We start from the raw sequence: 21,820 nt of genomic DNA, 5'->3' as shown, positions 1-21,820 counted from the left end.
GTCTGAATTCTGAAAGAGCAGAGAAAGACAATTGTTCCTAATGATAGCAAGACTTGTATCTAAAATGAAATTTTCCATCATTTCAGGTCTCAACACAGGAGAACTTCATCAGTTCTCTTTTGTATTATGCCTAAATTAAGCAAGAAACTGCAATGCAGAACAAGTAGAGTCAGTTGTGTTAGATCTCTCCCTTTTTAAGAGTTAATTACCAAAGGATGTATGCAAGTAAATGAGAAATCCTAAAGACAACTACTCACTGGGGATACTGTCGGCAATATTTTCTAATCTCTCTTCCTCTTTTTTCTTTCTTTAATCACTAACTTTTTGAAAGTGGGATAATAAACTAGAAATAAACTAGTTTTTTTCTTTCAAAGCTGAATATATGAATTTCTCCTAAAAGTCATTATAGATACTTTCTTACAAGTCACTTTTAGGTAATTTATAGACAGAAAACAAAAAGTGGATGTTAATTTTATGTTAATCCTTGCATTTTCAAAAAGTTCTTTTAGGGTCAGACAGTGGTACAGCTGATCAAGTGTATATTACCATGTACAAAGACCCCCCGGTTCAAGCCCCTGGTCCCCACGTACAGGGCGGGGAAGCTTCACAACTAGTGAAGCCATGCTGCACGTACTGCTTTCACTCTGTCTCCTACTCCCCTCTCAATTTCTCTGTGTCCTGCCAAATAAAGAATAAAGGAGAGGGGTAAACCATCAAATAAATAAATAAATAAATAATTTTGACAAAATCATGTTACAGCTTTAGTTTGTGATGGTGACTAGGATAGAATCTGGTTCCTCTGGCACCTCAGGCATGAGAATCTATTTTGTAAAATGCTATGGTATTTCTCTGACCTGGAAGTTTATTTCTAAAGCAGAAAACATGGAAAATAATACTTCCAAGTGCATAGCAGTGAACTTTGGAATTCTATCGCTTATCATTTTCAACTATGTCTAGTTGAATTATGAATTAGAGCTTAAATATCTAACATGGGGAATTGTAATCTTTCCTGTTTTTCCAGCACAGGGAACAGCTTTGGTTATAATGGTACGGTACTGGAGACTGAATTTGGGACCTCTTCAAGTTCAATCATTGTGCTGTCTTTCCCCAGCCCTGTTATTGTTTTTGAAGTAATGTAAGCCTAGTATATAGAAATAAAGGTCAAATTTCTACTGCTCTCTGCTAAGAACACATTTGGAGACTAGTATTCAAACTTAAACGTAATTATCAAGAGTGGCACTGGCAAAGCAGAGAACAAAATAGACAACAGTAATTAACAAGTATAGTGAGGACTTATAAGTCTGACAATAGTAGAAAGGAACTGAAATATGGATTCCTTAGAAAACAGTCCAGGATGATAGCAAACCTCAAATATTTGTTTGTTAACATGTGGAATTCAGAAGACATTTATTGTATGAGATTCCAGGGGTTGAGGAGGAGAGAATATTAGGTATTGCAAAGGAATAGTTTTTGGCTCAATAAAGAAGCATGATGGTATATAATGCTCCCTTTCTACAGAGACATATATTTACTAGAGTTTTTCAAAGTGCATTTAAGATCTTTGTATGGAAGCAAAATCTTTAAGATTTTGCTTCCATAAACATTTTTTAAATCATTTTATTGAGGGTTAAGTGGCTTATGATACAGTTGTTGACACATAGATATAATTTATCTCACTATGATAAATGTCTGTAAAACACTCTTGCCAACTTTTTTCAAAAGTATTTTATTGATTTTATTTTATGAGAGAGGAAGAGAGAGAATCAGAGCACTTTTCAGCTCTGACTTACAGTGGTACTGGTGATTGAACCTGGGATCTCAGAGACTCTGGCATGGAGGTCTTTTGCATAATCATTATGCTGTCTCCCTAGCTTCTTCACCAACATTTTAAGTCCATTTAAGATTTCTATTTCCTGAGAGAGAGGTTGGTAGTATGGATCGACTATCAATGCCCATGTTCAGCATGGAAGCAATCACAGAAGCCAGACCTTCCACCGTCTGCAACCCATAATAACCCTGTGTCAATACTCCCAGAGGGATAAAGAATAGGGAAGCTATCAAGGGAGGGGATGGGATACGGAGTTCTGGGGGTGGGAAATGTGTGGAAATGTACTCCTCTTATTCTATGGTCTTGTCAGTATTTCCATTTATAAATAAATACTTAAAAAAGTATTTCTCTTTCCCAGGTATTAGGAGATACCTCACACAGTAGAGTGCAAATTACAGAGTGATTAAGCTTAGAATTTGGGCCCTGATATAACAACACAGGAGCATCCCAAAACAAGGGGAATGGATGATGAAGCAGTACTGTGGTGTCTCTCCATCACTTGCTGTATCTATCTGAAACAAACAATAAATATACAGAAAAAAAATCCCTTCAAGAGTGATAGAATTGTGCATGCACAAGGCCTTGATGCCACTAAAGAAAATACTAGAACCAAAAACAACTGTTCCAGACAAGATGGGATGGGTATTTTTCTTCCTGTTTCTTCTGTTATATACTGCCCAAACCCCTAGATGTTGTATATAAAACAAACATATAGCTCTGAAAGTTCTAAAGAGGTAAACACACAGAGTGGGGACATTAGAAACTAAGGAACAATACAACAATGAATTCTCTGCAGCATCTTTATGTTTCAAATATTATGGACTGAATGGTACTGAAAAAGTCAACACGTTAGAAACACCAATGACATAGACAATAAAATAAAATAAAATAAAACTTCAATCGGATTTTTTTCTAGTAAAATAACCAGTACAGGAACAGCTCAGTAGTAAAATTAATAAAAAAATAAAAGTAAATGTTCTCTCATCACTCAAAATCATCTTAAGATTTCCTACTGCTCTAATGATTAAAAGCAAATAACCACAAGAATTTTAAGATCCCTTATAATCCAGCACCAAGATAACTTATAACCTCATTTTCAGTATTCACTGGCACTAATCACATCAAATTACTTTGTTCTCTGAAAAAAACATATGACCTATGTTCAATCTGCCCTGTGTATCTTGAATATGTGTTCCATTTGTCTTTTAACTGCTACTTTTTTTCCTATAATACTAAGATGAACTTTCCCTCCTATTTACTCTTTGTTCACATAGTACTTTGCTTTAGTCGTGATTATAGTTTTTATCACATTGTCTAAGTAATTAATTGCATACTTAACTATGCCTTCACTAAACAATGAACTTTTTGAATGCAAGAATTAAATACAAAATGTTACTCGTTAGAGTAACACAAGAGTAAAAGGCACAAACTATACATTTAAATTAATTACAATGAACAATTTCAAATATTCTTGGTGGCAAAGCATGATGAACTTCAATCTGAGCTGGTACTATTGTTTTTCTGGGTTCTGAGATTATTTGGATTTGACTGGTATTTGAAAGCCATCACCTAAATTTAACCATTATCACTATATATTTCCCCTCCAAGAAACCTGTAAAAGCTATTCAATTGCTACAACTAATAATGAATTGTATTCAAGTGTATAAGTGATTGGCAATATTAGATTACCCTTTGTTTCCAGACTTATTAAAATGAGCTAGCAAGATATTTAAAACTTTGCATTTAACTAATAATAAGTGATATTGAATATCATTTCATATGGTAACATGGGTATCTTTAAAAAACAGGCCTATTCAGTTTCTCTATTAATTTAAAAAATACTGGGAGGGAGAGAGGATACAGGAGAGTATCACTCTGGAGCATGTGATGCCAGGGATTGAGCTCAGGACCTCATGTTTGAGAGTCAAACACATTACTATAGCACCTCCCAGGCTATTTTGCTGACTTTACTTGGATCACTTGTACATTTGTTGGGTTCTTGAGTTGAGTGCTTTATGTATTTTGTAAATAAAACCCTTATCAAAAAGATAATTTTTAAATATTTTTGTCTCATCTGATATACTGCCTTTTTATCTTGTTTTTTTTTTCCAAATATTTATTTATTCACTTTTTTGCCCTTGTTTTATTACTGCAGTTATTATTGTTGTTGTTGTTGTTGATGTCGTGGTTGTTAGATAGGAGAGAGATAAATGGAGAGAGGAGGGGAAGACAGAGAGGGTAGAGAAAGACACCTGGAGACCTGCTTCATTGCCTGTGAAGTGATTCCCCTGCAGATGGGGAGCCGGGGGCTTGAACCGGGATCCTTATGCCTGTCCTTGTGCTTCAAGCCACCTGCGCTTAACTCGCTGCACTTAACTCCGTTTTTGTTTTTTTCTTAAACAGAAGTTTTGGGCTCAGTATAGTTCCTCAACATTTATTTCTACTTATGATGCTTATTCTGTGTCAGATACAAAAATAGTGCTAAGATCAATGTCAGAGAATTTGCCCTGTGCTTTCATGTAGGATATTTATAGGTTTAAACATTAGTTTATTTTCTTTAATTCATTTTGAATTAATTGTACAAGTGGCATAAAGGAGTTAGGTTTCATTCTTTTGTGCTCATCATGCTTTCCTAGCACAGTTTAATAAAAAGAATATCCTTTCATTATTGTAAAATATTAGTTGCCTATGCATGTGATTTTATTTCTGGGCTCTTGATTCTGTTCTTCTGGTCTATTTTATATTATTATACTGTTATAATTACTATATTTTTGTAGTATAGTTTGAATCTGGAAATATAATGTCACCTTATTTGTTCTTTTGAAATCATGACTACCTGGATCAAGGTAATTTATGGTCCCATACAGACTTTGGAATTTTTTTCTTTGAAAAATGTCATTAGAATTTTATTGTAAACTGTATAAGTTCTACAGCTGGTTTCTGATGTGCAGACACTTTAACAATAGTATACTGTAAGCCTATCAACATGGGTGACTTGTCCGTTTCTTTAAGATCTTCTAGTTTTCATTGTACAAATATTTCAACATCTTGGTTAAATTTATCCTAAGTATTTATTGGTTTTGATACTTCCAAAAGTATATTGGTTAAGATTATTCTATATCCTTTTTATTTATTTATTTACACACATATAGTATGAGTACTGGAGTAATAATTTTTGAATTGGAATTTTATCCAAGTTTTTGAAAATAACTGAATTTAAATTATTGATTAACATAATAGAGAATCAAATATGACACCTGAAAATTTTAAAATATTTTAATCAATTTATTTATGTTTTTTAAGGAGTGATTCAGATAGAAGGATGAGAGTACTTATCAGCTCTGGCTAGTGGTGATGCTGGGTATTGAACCTGGAACCTAAGAGCCTCAGGCATGAATGTCTTACACTTGCATAACCATTATGCTGTTTCCCCAGCCCACTCACAAATATTTTTAAGCTAGACTATACATGCTTATCATAACAGTACTGTTTGTTAGTAGGATGAGAATAATTATTCCTTGGTTTTTAATTCTCTAAAACTAGAAAAAATTAAGCAGTATGAACAAATCAGCAAGTTATCTATCCCTTTCTCTGTGGAAAAATTCTTTTTTTCTTCTCTTCTTAATTAACATTTGTTCTAGATTCTCAGAACATTTAACATTATATATTTTTGACATAGTAAAATACATTCTATTTTGTACTTCTATAATCCCTCTGCGCATGTGCTTCAAGATTTTTGTTACAAAGTACAAACAAACCCTAGGAGTGAGAATTTTCTTTTTTTTCTATTTTTAAATGACTGAAAATTGACTTGAGGTTCTATCTGCAAAGAGATTTTTATTTATCCACTAAGTATTTTCTCCTTAATATCTATTATGAAGTGTTTTGTAGGAGATAAGTTACAGATCACATGGTCTTCCTTTTTAATTGGCAGGTGATTATTAACAACAGTTAAAAGGAAATAGAGAGCTAGCAGAGAGTTCAATTTGTAGTATGTGAGTCTTCCATGCTAGAAGCCCTGGTTCAAGCCCCAACATTGCACATGAGCTCCACTGGTGGAGGAGTATACTGTGGTGTCTCTCCTCCCTTTTTCTAACTCTAAAGTATAGAAAAATGAAAGAAGTAGGTCCTGGGATGGCCAGTGAATGCAGGTATTTGCATGCAATTCTGGTTAGGACCAGAAGCTGATAATCCTGGCTCACTAGGTTTAGGATGCTGAGTACATTTAGTTACTGTGACAATGAGGGCCAAAACCAGCTGGGAAAGGGTCTACAAAATAGCCAGCCTCGATAGTGTGCCTGCACTGTCATGTAAGTGACCCAGATTCAAGCTCACTCCCACCATGCTGACAGAAGCTCCAGTGCTGTGGTATCTTTCTAATTGAAAATTTCAGCATGGAGCAGTGAAGCCCAGGGATGACAAATCAAATAGGTGGAGTAAAGGAAGAGATGTGGCCTTTTCTATAGTTAATATATGAAAATATGAACTCTCAGCAACAGTACCAATACTTGGGTAGTTATAGTTGTTACTAGGGTTTCACTGTATGCATTAGCTTTGTCAGACATTGGGGGGGGGGAGATAGAGAGTCATCACAGCACCAAAGCTCCCAATTTGGTGAGGTGCCAGGCTTGAATCTGGATCACAGGTATAACAAAGCAGGCACCTTCTTAGTTGCCTCCAAATACTTTCTCTTCTTTTCCTTAACTTTATTGAGTAAATTTTGATGTATAGGATGGTTATTGTCAAAGGTATACTTCCACATCTTTCCAAGATAGGTGTCAGTACACTTGATCCACCACTAAACTGTATTCCTCTTCCATCATAGGGTACCTGGGCCTCAACCACCACAAAGATACAATTTAAAACATAGGTCCCATTAACAGACCTATAAACAACCTTGCTTTTTCTTATTTTCCCTTTTGTTGTCCTTGTTGTTTTTTATCGTTGTTGTAGTTATTGTTGTTGTGACTGATGTCGTCGTTGTTAGATAGGACAGAGAGAAATGGAGAGAGGAGGAGAAGACCAAGATGGGGAGAGAAAGACAGATACAAGCAGACCTGCTTCACTGCCTGTGAAGTGATTCCTCTGCAGGTGGGGAGCCAGAGGCTTGAACCGGGATCCTTCTGCTGGTCCCTGTGCTTGGTGCCATGCACTTAACACGCTTTGCTACCGCCCGACTCCCTATAAACAACCTTTCTAGAAGAGGACACATTATTTATTTATTTATTTTTTCCCTCCAGGGTTATTGCTGGGCTCGGTGCCTGCACCATGAATCCACCACTCCTGGAGGCCTTTTTTTCCCCCTTTTTGTTGCCCTAGTTGTTGCAGCCTCGTTACGGTTATTATTGCCATTGTTGACGTTGCTTTATTTTTGGATAAGACAGAGAGAAATGGAGAGAGGAGGGGAAGACAGAGAGAGAGGGGAGAGAAAGATAACCCTGCTTCACTGCCCGTGAAGCGACTCCCCTGCAGGTGGGAGCCGGGGCTCGAACCGGGATCTTTACGCAGGTCCCTGCGCTTTGCACCACGTGCGCTTAACCCACTGCGCCACCGCCCGACTCCCGACACATTATTTCTTATCTCTGTAAAACAATAAAATTTGTAGTAAAAATAAATAACTTCTTATGGATATAGATACTATTCTTACAGAGGTATACATTTTTAAGTTTGTTTTGCAAGATTGTTTATAATACATGTACACACAGTCATATTATCTACAATTGATAAGGCACTTTAAGATTTCTTGCTATTTTTTCAGGGCATGACTTTTTTCATCTGCTTTGGGATTCACTAAAGAATAAAACTAGCTATATTGTTGGAAATAGAAGTATACACTGTGGGAGTCGGACAGTAGCATAGCAGGTTAAGCGCATGTGGCGCTAAGCACAAGGAATGGCATAAGGATCCCTGTTAGAGCCCCAGGCTCCCCACCTGCAGGAGAGTCGCTTCACAGGCGGTCAAGCAGGTCTGCAGGTGTCTGCCTTTCTCTCCTCCTCTCTGCCTTCCTCTCCTCTCTCCATTTCTCTCTGTCCTATCTAACAAAGATGACAGCAATAACAACAACAATAATAACTACAACAACAATAAAAAGGGCAACAAGAGGGAATAAATATATATATATATATATGAAATGCCTTTTGTTGGCCACCCCATCATCTGGGGTCCTATTCGGAGAGTCCTAAAATTCTCAAATAGACAAGATGGGCCTAGAACTCGAATAAATCCTTCTCTCCATTGTTACCGGTCATCTCTATCAGGAACAACAAAATAGACCCCTTTGTGGGCCCCCATAGGACCTTGCACTCAATGTGGATCAATAAAAAAAAAGTAGAGAATGTTCCCCATCCTCCAAAGGGAGGATGGACAACATACTCTAGGAAAAAAAAAAAAAGAAATATACATTGTCTACAAGTACACTAAATTCCGTTGCCCTTACAACTCTAGTGCACTGTTCTCTAACTTCTACCACCAGTACTTGAATTTTTCTGGTTGGATTTCTTTGACAGTTAAAGTCCACCAATGTGATGGAAGTAATGTCTTACCCAGAGAAAATATTTTAGTCAATAAATGACTGAAGAGAGCTATTATCTTTGCTCCCCTTATTACCTGGGCAGGAAAACTGAACAAGATCTATAATGGCTCTAGGAGATCTGCCAATACATTAAGCTTCAATAGTCCTTAAAAGTAGCTGAATAGATAATATAAATTATTGGCAGCCTTCCCTTGACTCAATTTCCCATATTTCTTTTACTTTTCATGAACTAACTTGCATGAATTATTGTCTTGGTTTAAAAAAAAACAAACTAAAGTAGGAATGTTTTCATGTTTTAAAAGTATTTATAAGATCTATCATCACATCTTTCAAATAGTAAAAGTTAAAAACAAACAAAGCTGTATTAGATTCATGAAGAAGAGAGACCAAGCAACTTCACCCTAAAATTACAATCAGAGAGTCAGTTTCTGAGAAAAACTCATTTGCTACACACAAAGAAGACAAAAGCATCTTTGGTGTATCAAAGAGTTTTGTTCACTTTATAAAAACACCTTTAAGAATATAAAATGCCGGGGAGTCGGGCTGTAGCGCAGCGGGTTAAGCGCAGGTGGCGCAAAGCACAAGGACCGGCATAAGGATCCCGGTTTGAACCCCGGCTCCCCACCTGCAGGGGAGTCGCTTCACAGGCGGTGAAGCAGGTCTGCAGGTGTCTATCTTTCTCTCCTCCTCTCTGTCTTCCCCTCCTCTCTCCATTTCTCTCTGTCCTATCCAACAATGACAACAACAATAATAACTACAACAATAAAACAACAAGGGCAACAAAAGGGAATAGATAAATAAAATTTAAAAAAGAATATAAAATGCATTGTTGGTGAGTCATATGAAAGAAAGTAATTATATCTAATAATTTACATATCACTCATGGCATTCAGCCTAAACCCTAGTTCACCTTTTAAATTCCCTTTTAATTTTATTGTTTAAGAAATTCGTCCTGTAGGTATATGTTTAATGGGACAGGTTTCCCAATTATACCTAAAGTTCTTTGTAACTCTATTTTAGAGTTTCTCATTTTTTATTCATTTGAGATTTTGGGTCAGATGATTCTCTCTTTTGAGTGAGGTTGTTCTCTGCATTATTTAATGGTCAGCAGCATCCCTGGCCTCTACAAGCAGCTGCTCATAGTGGGTAGAAGACTCCACAGTATTGACAACCAAACAAGTATCCTCAAACTAAATGCCCTTATTGGGAGAAGTGGGAGCATATGTATCTCAGATTATATAATTAACTTTTAGAAACCCCTCACTGGTTCATGAAGGTCAGCCAATTTATAGGAGGCTGTAAAGTTCAATGCATATTGGGACAGAAACCATTAATATTTATTTACCTTTAAGTTTTTCAAATGAGGAAAAATTGAAGCCCTAATACATTTTCCAAGTATTAGTTACAGGGACCAACACTTCCAAGAATGAAAGAGGGGACAACAGGTAGGAAGCTTATGCTTCTGAAAATTTCTCAACATAGAAACCTTTATAACATTTCATGACTAGCTCAAGAGTGGAATCTGTTATTAGCTCAAATTCTCTACCAGTAGAGTCACATCAGAGTGATGTTCTGGTTCTTTTTCCTCTCCTCTATGAGTAACTTGTCTTAAACAATTTTTTGAAACATTTATTTGGGGGCTGGGATGATAATATAATAGTTATGTAAAAAAAAAAAAAAAGGTCAGGCCTGATGCTCTGAGATTCCAGTTCAATCCCTAGCAACACCATAAGGCAGAGAGTTGAGTAGTATTCTAGTAGGGAGGTGGGGAGAAGAACCCCACAAGAATCATAAGTATGAACATGATCACTTTCAATACACACTGTTGCTTTTAAACTGGTGCACTAATCGATTTTTTAGGGAATGAAACTGCATAATATTAATGACTACACTAATATTTATATATATATATATGTGTGTGTGTGTGAGTGTATTATAGCATTTTTTGTTTACATTTTCATTTACTCTGCAATTGATATGGTTAAATTTCTTGTGATATGTTGAGTGGCACTTTATTATCTCTCCTGAAAAGGAGTCAGGTCAATTTCTCCAAACATTTTTTTCTCCCTGGGGTGCTTGTCTGTACTACTTCTAGAACTCTATGGGGACCAGGTGGTGGCACACCTGGTTGAGTGCATATGCTACAACTCTGTAATATGCTATTAGAAATGCAATAAAACTAGTAATAGTAATATATTCCTAAATTTAATGCATTTCTATTTAGCATTTTCCATTCATATTTACCCCCATAATGCATATGAGATTACATTTATAATGTGACACCTGTTGATTCATATGACTTTTTCTCATCTAAGTATGTAATTGGCTCAGCACAACTTATAGAAAATGAACTGGCTTTCCAACTGCACTTGCTAACACTAAAGTCATAAATTAAGTGGCACTGGTTTCTGAAAATACATTATTACTTTTAATTGGTTTGTATTCAATAGTGCATATCAGTACCTTCAATGAAAATAGCTGTTGAACCTTTTCCTTAGATTAATATGGCTTTCTGCTTAACAGGTATAAAAAAAAGACGATATGATGCCAAGTCCCACTAAACCTATGCAAGAAAATACCAATTGAATCATGTAATTAAAAGTTGGAAAAAATGAACTCATTGCTCAGAATTCTACATAGAAACTAGAATTATAGAGAAAGGAAAAATAAAACTACTCTCGAAACACCATAAGACTCCCATTGTCATTTTATTCCATGCCTTTAACAATACAGTTTTGTTAAATTTGTCTTTAACAATACATTTTTAAATACAAATTTTTAAAAAGAACATATTTCCAAAGAAGGACAATGCTAATTTTCAAATTATATCTTGAAAATTTAAATAATTTATTATATAAAAATCAACCAGCATTCTAGTGGTAGCATTGTTTAAAGTAAAAATGCAATACCCGTAACTATTTCATTTTATAAAACAAAGCTAATCTATTTTGTTCCAGAAATATAAAAACACATTATTATGCAAATAAATTCATTACAACAAAAATATAACAATTTCCTATTTCAGCTTATGTAGACATTATGCATATGTTTTATTAAAATGCAAATCAAGAAAATAGCCATGAACTCATGAACAATGTTCTCCTAGCCCTTTCCATAAAGACACAGAAGCAGGTTAAATGCAATGTCTACACTGATTAGCAATTAACATCTCACACAAATTTAAGTCCCCTATCTTTGTCCAAATGTACATTCATAAATTTGTCTTTGTAGTAAGTAACTCTTTTCTTTGTTTCTGAGAGGCAGACAGAGAGAGAGCAAAGGAGACTGACCACAGCACTGAAGCATCCTTCAATGAAGTGCGAGATTCGGATCCAACCTGAGTTGCCTACATGACAAAGTAGTACACTATCCAAGTGAGCTATTTTGCCAGTACTCCTATATTTCTAAAATTTGATTTTTTTCCTTCAATATTTTATTCAAAACAAGAAAAAAACTGTAAATTAACCATGTGTAAAAGGGATAAAATTCAACCTAAAGTTATCACATTTTTGTAGGTTTAAGTGACATCGTTACTATCAATGTAATGGACTAAAGTGCTTAATGACAAGCTAAGATGTTTTCAAACTAGATATACAGAGGAAAAGCTTATTTTTAAAAAATTCAGAACATCCTATTTTCTTTTTATTTTTTAAATAATATTTTATTTATTATTGGATAGAGACAGAAATAATGAGGAGAGGGGGAGATAGAGACACTTGCAGCCCTGCTTCACCACTTGTGAAGCTTTCCCTCTGCAGGTGGGGACCAGGAGCTTGAACTTGAGTCCTACATGCAATAATATTGCAGTGGAAATATTAAATTTTAAGAATGAGATATTTTCATACTAAATACTAAAGCATAATATCTGTCTACCACTCTCCAACCATTGTCTTTTTGATAGTGCAAAGGGCAGTGGGAGATTGAGAGGGTCAAGTGGTGGAGTGGTGGCATACTTGGTTAAGCACACACATTACCAGGCACAAAGACTCAGGGTCAAGGCACTATTTCCCATCTGCAGGGGAGAAACTTCACTAGTGGTGAAGCAGGTCTGAAAGTATCTCTCTCCCTTTCTGCATTCTCCTCTCAATTTCTATCTATCCTATCAATAAATGAATAAATAAATAAGTAAAAGGGAGGGGGGCGAGAGGGAGAGAGGAATAGACACTGTGAAGTTACCCTTCTATAAGCAGGGACCAGGGGCTTGAATAAGGGTCCTTGTGCATGGTAACATGTGTACTCAACAGTTGTTGTGCTGCCACCTAGCTCCAACATCTCATTCTTAGAAAATGAAGATTAAAGTTCAGAATGTGAAAGCTTAGAACTTGTACTTACCACTTGGCCATTATGTGGGTTCTTATGAGCATATGGAGGTCCACGAATATGATTCCACATCTGGCCGGAAGTCATAGCAAAAACTATGCACTATAAAACAAGACATAGCATTTTAATACATACAGAAAACATCACAACGCTGTACTTTTGAAAAAAAAAAAACCATGAGGGACAGACTTGTGCAAGAAATGAAAGTAGATCATTACTTAATACTATACAGAAAAAAAAAATCACAAAAACATATTAAAGATTTAGATATAAAAACGGAGACAGTAAAAGTTTATAAGGGTAAATTACAATATGTACTTCTGGACATCAACCTCTGAGAAGCATTTGAGTATTAAATTCCAACAAAAAGGGAGGTACTGGGGTGCACAGTCCTGGCCTACAGGGGGAATGCTTTGTGAGTGGTGAAGCAGTGTTGCAGGTGTCTCTCTGTCTCTCACGCTCTTGCTTTCTGGCTGTCTCTCTCCAATAAAAACATATAATAAAAAATGTAAAGGGGGAAGCAATGACAAACAGAATTACATCAAATTGGGAGTCTAGCAAAGCGGGTTAAGTGCACATGGCGCGGCGCAAAGCACAAGGACTGGCATAAGGATCCCTGTTCGAGCCCATTTCCCCACCTGCAGGGGAGTCGCTTCATAGGCAGTGAAGCAGGTCTGCAGGTGTCTATCTTTCTCTCCCCCTCTCTATCTTCCCCTTCTCTCTTGATTTCTCTCTGTCCTATCCAACAACAATGACATCAATAATAACTACAACAATAAAACAACAAGGGTAACAAAAGGGAATAAATAAATAAATATTTGGAAAAAAAAGAATTACATCAAATTAAAAAATCTTAGTACAATGAAAGAAACCAACAAAGAAAAGTAACATGCTGACTACAGAACATAACTGCATATTATATGTCCAACAAAAAACTAATATCCAACATTTATAAACAACTCATACAAGATAAGAACAAAAATTTAAAGACCCGAATATGAAAAGTATTGAACATCACTTATTAGGAAAATGCACATCAAAACTACAATGAGAACTACTACATCACATCTGTATCAGACACTGAGAAAAAAGGCAGGGGAGGATTGGTAAGAACATGGATAAAAAAATTACAAACATTCTTAGTAAGAATGCAAATTGTAATAGCCTCTATGAAAAAAAATGAAAATTCTTTAAAAAACTAAAAATGAAGACATTCTTGATATATGATCCAGCAACCCTATGCTGGATATTTATCCAAAGAATATAGAAACATTAATTTAAAAGGATAAAAACACCATTACATTTGTAAAAAATAGCATTAGCCACCTAAATACTTTTCTGGTGATAGATGACACTGTGAAAAAAATCATAGTATAATTAAGTACCTAGTGGAATGTACATCATTTATATCAGCAATTTAAAAAGGTAAAGTCTTGCCATTTGTAACAGAACTTGATGTGATCACGTTAAGACAGAAAATTAGATTCCAATATTAGATAATTCCCTTTTGTGTGGAATATAAACAAAGTAAATAAGATGATAAAACACATACACATTCCTAAGTATGAGAATACCCACCCCCCATGTTAAATCAATAAGAGGGGATATTGTTTTAAACAGAATAATGCTGGCAAATCTGAATAAATGGTGCATCATTTTGGATAGCCTCTTTAAAATAAACCTCAAAACAGAATAAGAAAAAGTGGAAATAAACAAATTCAGTATGTCTTTATGTTAAGCAAGGAACTAAATTTGGTGTGGCAATGAGGTTTATCAGGCAGAAAATAACAAACATTTAAAGTATATTCTGTATATAAGGATATTTATGAACAATTACTTTAAATTATATGCACAAGGATTATTTTTTCTTTTTACCAAAGCACTGCTCAGCTCTAATGGTGATACAAGGATTGAACCAGGGACATTGGAGCCTCAGGCATGACATCCTCTTTGCATAACCATTATGCTATCTCCCCTGCATATTATAATAGATTTAAATAGTTTCCATATGTCATCAACAGGTAAAGATGCACTTTTATATATCTCTACTAAAAGGAAAAGCATAGAAAGATATAGAAATGTTTCAACAAGAGTTTAGTCCTTTCTAACTCATCACTGTATCATCAGAGTAGAATTTATAATAATGTTTGAAAACTTGTGTGTTTTCTGAAGGTTTATCATTAAATTTTAAGAGCAGCCACTAGAAAACAGGCATTATCTGTCAAGATTTCCTTCTGCAGCATGTGTTTACATTAAAATATTTTCTGCTATACTAAGTTAATTAGCTCTCAAGGACTCAAAGTAGAAGAAACCTGCATTACGTAGCAAAAGTCAAGAAAATTAATCCAGTACAAAGGAGATAATGGTTATGAGAAAGCCAAAACACCGCATGCAAAAAGAATGAAAGTCAATCACTCTGACCAGGTACAAAAGTCAACTTAAAATGGATTAAACAGCTGGATGTTGGGCTTTAACCCATAAAATATGAGGAGAAAGAAATGGGCAGAACAATACTAGGTGATACTGGTTTCATACTTAGCTAGGGAAACAAAAGCAAAAATAAACAGATAGCATTATTAAAAAATTAAAAAGCTTTTCCACAGCAAAATAAATACCTATAATAAAAGTAAAAAGGCATCCACAGAATGGAAGAAAAAAAATCTATATACATCAGACAAAGGGCTAATTATACAAGATTTATAAAAGAATTTACAACACTCAGTAACAAATAGCTCACCAATGATGGAGAGAATAGCTTATGATGTACAAATAGCTAAGAGAAAATAATGAAAAAATTGCTCATTATCACTTCAAGTCAGGGATGCAAATCAAAGCATAAATGGAATACCATATAATAGCACATCACACATGTAAAACATCCTACATCAATACAGACAGACACAAAAGGTGAATAGGATTATTGGGGGGGGGGAACTAACTTGTATACACTGCTAGTGAGGATGTGAATTGGCCTAACTCCTGCTGAAAACAGTATGGGTATTTCTTAAAACATTAAAAAGTGAAAAGATGCATCTGGAATGACCTTCCAGAGGTGTGGCTAAAGAGTAGCAGCAGCTACATTTTGCTCTCCTGACTCAACTAAGAATAGGAAAGAGGATCACCTGAGAACTCAACAAAATAAGATTAAGGTCATTTCAGGAACCCACCAAGCCACAGGGTGCATCATTATATCTAAGGTCTGTGCTGATGGTTTCTACTACTACATGCCTCACAAACATTGCAGGTATGTCCATTGGACAACAGAGAATGGGAATTCCCAAGTAAAGGCACTATAAAGAGGGAATTTTATCTAATTTAATTTGTTTTTATTTAATGGCATGCTCTCTTATTCCTTTATTATAAATTACTCAGCAAAGTATTATTTGGCAATAAAAAAGATACTGTGTCGCGGGATAAAGTGGATGGAATTGGAGATTATGCTTAGGGAAACAAGGAAGTGAAAGCCAACTACAGAATGGTTTCACTCATATGCAAAATATAGACAATTAAGTATATGAATGTGAAAGAAAAAAATCAACCTATTTCCAAGTCTGTGGGAGAACTATAGTGGTTATATATGGAGCTGGGGTGGGGACACACACCTTTGGTGATGGGCGTGGTGAAAGTAAATAAATTATTGAACAGATAAAAAACATTAAAATGTATTTTGTCATAAACACCAACAAATGCACTCCTATGTATATTGATATAGCTGAAGGACACGAAACTATTCATCCAAAATATATATGTGCACATCTAAATTCTTCTGTATTTATAACAGTCAACATACAGAAATAACCCAAGTATCAAAGGGCAAATGAATGGATTAAAAAAAGATGTGGTATAACTGCACAATACAATCCTATTTATCTGAATGAAAGGTTGAGAGCTTGTCTTTTGCTATAATGTTAATAGAACTGGAGGAATTCAAAGTAAGCAATATAAACCAGAAGAAAAGGTGAAAAAAAATTTGCCATATGTAAAGTATTAGAAACAAACAAATAAACAAACAAACCAGCACAAAGAAATTGGTACATTTTAAGAGTTTGAAGGTCATGAAGAAGAACTGAGGTTACTAAATGGAAGAGAAGCTCAATGAATTGCTTGACACCTTGACTACAGGCAAGGTATAGAAAAATACAACTTTAATAGCTAAGATCAGTCACTTAGAATAGTCTTATAAACCACATTATCTCAATAAGAAGGAAGAAAATAAAAATGGATCCACTGAATTATTTATAATAGCAGATAATTATTTTTTATTATTTTTTATTTATAAAAAGGAAACATTGACTAAACCTAAGAAGGGTACAACTCCACCCAATCCCTACCACCAGAACTCCATATCCCATCACCATTAAAGAATAGCTTTCCTATTCTTTAACCCTCTAGGAGTATGAACCCAGGGTCATTATGGGATGCAGAAGGTGGAAGGTCTGGCTTCTGTCACTACTTCCCCGCTGAACATGGGCGTTGACAGGTGGATCCATACTCCCAGCCTGCCTCTCTCTTTCCCTATTAGGGTGGGTCTGTGGGGAAGTGGAGCTCCAGGACACATTGGTGGGGCCCTCTGCTCAGGGAAGTCTGGTTGGCATCATGCTAGCACCCCCCAGACAATAACTTGGATCCACCTGCATATATAAAACATGCCCCAAAAGGAAACTCAGTTCTTCTTTCTTCTAGCGTTTGCCCTTCTTCCGTAGCCAGTCAACAGCGTCAGGTTGAGCCTGATGTAAAGTTTCGAGACCTCCTTTGAATCTGGAGAGGTGGCAGTTGTTGACTATGTGGGTCATAGTTTGTCTGTAGCCACAGGGGCAGTTCGGGTCGTCTCTGGCTCCCCAGCGGTGGAACATAGCGGCGCACCGGCCATGGCCTGTTCGATAGCGATTGAGGAAGGCCCAATCATAACATGCTAGGTCAAAGCCGGGTTGACGCTTGCAGGGGTCTGTGATGAGGTGTTTGTTCTTTACCTCAGCTGATTGCCAACTCTGTTTTCAAGAGTCTGGAACAGAGAAGTTCAGTGTAGGCATAGGGGACCAGATTGGATGACGAGACGTCAAGCGTTGGACATGGTGGGTGAAGATATCCGCGTATATTGGCAGGTCCGGTAGAGCGTAGACGTGGGAAATGAACTTAGATGATGCCGCATCCCGACGAATATCTGGCAGGGCGATGTTGCTAAGAACTGGCAGCCATGGAACCCGGGTGGAACAGATGGTTCCAGAAATTATCCTCATGGAGGAATATAATTTGGAATCGACCAAGTGGACATGGGGGCTACGGAACCATACTGGGGCACAGTATTATACAGTGGAATAGCATAATGCCAGAGATGATGATCGTAGTGTGGAAGCGCTCGCACCCCATGAGGAGCTGGCCAGTCTTGCAATGATGTCATTCCTCGCGCCCACCTTTGCTGCAGTTTTTATGAGATGTTCGTGAAATGACAGAATGCGATCGAGAGTAACGCCAAGATAGACTGGCTGGGCATCATGCCGGATTCTCGTATCCCCAAGCTGCACATTAAGCTCACGCGAGGCTGAGGCATGGTGTAGATGGAAAACAGACGATATCGTTTTTGCAGTGCTAGGGATTAGTCGCCATTTTTTACAGTAATCAGATATCAGAGACATGTCTTTTGTGAAACTCAGTAAAGAATAATGTTAATTATAACTAATTTTAACAATATTCTGTGGCTAATCTTGAAGAGAGAATAATGAATATTTGTTTATATCATTTGAGTCTAACTGAAGAATGCACCAGGTATTTTTGTAGACTGAAACAAATAAAGTTTTAACATTCTAATACACTAAAAGAACTACTTTCTCATAAAGAAATGGCGGTAATTTTACTGGATGAAGGAAATGGAAAACTACAGTAGGGAAAAAAAATCCATAACACTTTTAAACTTAGTTACTAAGGTATTTGAGCTACCCACCACAGTATAATGAACTATTTTAACTGAATTATAAAAGAAAATATTAAGATTGCTTGGCACCATTGTGCTTTAACCCACTGCACTACTACCTGGCCCGAATATAGTTCCTTGCATATGTTTACTTTGACTGTAGAACTTTCAAAAGCTTGGTGATACTCAGATCTGTATATATATATATATACACAGATCATGGTGATATGGGCTGACTTTTCCCCTTAGATTAATCAATAGCTTTAGAATGCTAACTGGAATATCTACCTATGTTAGGTCAAGGATAAGCCCAGGAGTTCAAAAGTAGTTTTATTTTTATGTTCACTCTACAATAATTCCTCCTTCCTTAATGATCCAAAATTTTCTCCCTCCAGTACAAAAATGTTTCCTAGTACCAGGGTACAATAGTAGTATGAGGACAGTTTTAACAAAAAAAAAAAAACCCATTAAGATGTAGGTATGTTTATTAAGGTATAACTCCCATCTTTTAAAAAAAAATTTCTTTATTGGTGGATTAATGGCTTACCACATTAAAATACAATAGTTTGTACATGTGTATATCTCTCAGTTTTCTACATAACAATTCAACTCCCACTAGGTCCTCTCCTCTGCCATCATATTCCAGGATCTGAGTCCTCCCCAACACCCCAGTCTTTTACTTTGGTGCAACACACCAACTACTCCATCTTAGAGAGTTAAAAGTTCTTTCTCTGTAAGATTTCTCACTTTGGCCTTCCTTCCAGGTGATTTTGCTGTTTCTAGTACCTCAGAGCCACAGTACTGCCCCAGTATTAAGAGTCTGGAGTAAAATGCAAAGCCTAATAATCTCTTCTACATTTCTGAGTATTATCTGCATCACAGTGGTCACTTCCAGGCTACAATGAAAACCTAATTAGTAAAGAAAAAGGTATTAACTTTCCACATCATCTAATCAGATGTTATTTTGTATGCTGGTATTCTAGTTGATCTGTCTACTAACATTTTATTTTTTGAAACATCAAATACCTGAGCCTTGCATTCTCTCCAGATTTTATAGTCAATCAATTTGGGAGGAAAGGGTTGGCATGAGTTTAAGCTACTTTACTTAGAAACATACATACATATGGTTGTTTGTTTTTACTAGAGGATTACTCAGCTCTGGATTATGGTGGTAAAGGGGAATTAAACCTGTGACCTTTGGAGGCTCAGGCATGAAAGTCATTTTGCATAAACATTATGCTATCTCCCAAAATAGAAAATATACTTTTTAAAACCAAGATCATTATCCTTTTATAACTGAATAGCACAAATTCTTTTAATATTCTAGATACATGTCCCAAATATTTTTCAAATACTTTAATTTTATGGTGTTTCATTTCTTAATATTTTCAGCTTATCTTTTAAACTCATATTTTTTGAACAAAAATATTTCATCTTTATTAAGTCCAATTTACCTCTTATTTATCCTATGTCAAGATTTTTTTCATTACTGCTCTAGAAGATTTATGATTTTAGTTTATTTATAATATGTTTTAAGTAGTTTTTATACTTGGTACAAGGGTTGTGCTTCATTATTTACATATGGAAATTCAGTTTTCCCGCACCATTTGCTAGAGATTATTTCACTGAATTACTCTGACTTATGTTGGAAATCTGCATGTATCCTGTTACATTGATGTGTCTCTTATTAGGACAAATTCAAAAGATTTATATCCCTATGATATCAAAGTCCATCTTTAAAACAGCAAATCATCAACTTATTTTTAAAAACCCAGTGCTTATTCAATATCTTTTACATTTCAACATAAATTTGAATAGAACTAGTTTGTCAGCTCTCACAAAGCTGCTTATAACTTTGTCATCCCCTTGAATTCTAAGGGTACATTTCAAGAAAACATGTCAATATCGCCTTGTAATCCTTGAATATAGCATGCTATCCATTTATTTTTCACTGGTATATATATTTTCAGTATTTTGTCTTTGCACTGCCACATTACAGAGTTTGTCTACTGCATTTTGTGATTATTTTTTACTATCTTTATTGGATATAGACTGTCAGAAATCAAGAGGGAAGTGAGAGTGACTTTAGAAAGATACCTGCAGCACTGCTTTCACTGCTTACAAAGCTTTCCCTCATCACGTGTAGACCAGAAGCTTGAACCTCGGCCCTTGCATATTGGGAAAAATTGTGCTATATATACATGATGGAATATTATTCAGCTGCTAAAAATGATGTTGTTGTCTCCTTTGTATCCTCTTGGATGGAACTTGAGGACATCATATTGAGTGAGATGAAGCCAAAAAGAGAAGAATGAATACCAAATAATCTCACTTATTAGTGAAACTTAATAGAAAGGGATGAGGAGGGAGAACACAAAGTAAAAAATGCTGTAGTGGACCAAAGCAAAGGACTCTGAGGAGAGAGGGAAGAGAGATAAACAATATGGGGAACGGGTACATAATGAAATTGTATATAAGTGACAATGTATGCTCTGTCAAGCAAAGAAAAAAAAATCTAAAATAGAAATATGACCTGTTCACCTAGATCCTTTTAATGGAATGCCAGTCTAAGTCTCCATTTGCTCAGGGTTACCAGGATGATCATTCTAAAGCATAGACTTGATCATGTTATTACTATCCTGAATATTTAAATAACTTCCTATTGCCATTGAAAGAAAAGTCACATATATATTCCTATACAGTTCGATGAGAATCCTAGAAACTCATTTGAACTATTTAGTCTTAAAAACTTTAGAATTCCATATTCTTTTCAATATTCAGCTCATGTCTTATGCTCTGAGAAGCCTATCATAATTTCCTTTACTCTTATTTAGCTGTCTTTCCTATTTATCCTATGATTATTCCCAGTACAACATGCATAGCATTATCATATATTTGTGTTCTGATTAGTATGTATTCCTGCAGTAGATTTATTTTAGACAGGGGCTATCTTTAAATCCTCAGCACCTAATTATTGGGTTGTTGAAAAGTCATGATGTATCCAACAACTCAATAATGTCAAGTACATGGTAGATATACAACAAACAGTTGAATAGGAGTGCCAGCAAAATATTTCATGTGGATAGTGTCCTGTTTTGTGTGACACATTTTATGACCCAGGTTTGAATTCAGTCCCTGCATGGTCTCTTTCACTTTCTCTCTGCTTAACTGTCTTTCAGTGAAAAAACTTCAAGGAACCGATTTTTACTATTACTACAGAAGTATTCATTTT

General features: G+C 35.7%; 1 protein-coding gene across 4 annotated transcripts in view; it reads right to left on the bottom strand.

Moving 5' to 3' along the window:
• Positions 1-21,820, bottom strand: part of TUSC3 (tumor suppressor candidate 3) — a 119,013-nt gene that overhangs the window by 43,605 nt on the left and 53,588 nt on the right. For all 4 annotated transcript variants that reach the window (XM_007516273.3, XM_007516274.2, XM_016185236.2 and 1 more), the window contains one exon: positions 12,693-12,782. In XM_007516273.3, coding sequence (XP_007516335.2) covers positions 12,693-12,782 — 90 coding nt within the window. The remainder of the gene's footprint in view (positions 1-12,692; positions 12,783-21,820) is intronic.

The sequence above is a fragment of the Erinaceus europaeus genome, chromosome 2 (assembly GCF_950295315.1).
Source record: "Erinaceus europaeus chromosome 2, mEriEur2.1, whole genome shotgun sequence".
NCBI classification, from domain to species: Eukaryota; Metazoa; Chordata; class Mammalia; order Eulipotyphla; family Erinaceidae; genus Erinaceus; species Erinaceus europaeus.
This window is presented reverse-complemented; position numbering and strand designations above follow the sequence as displayed.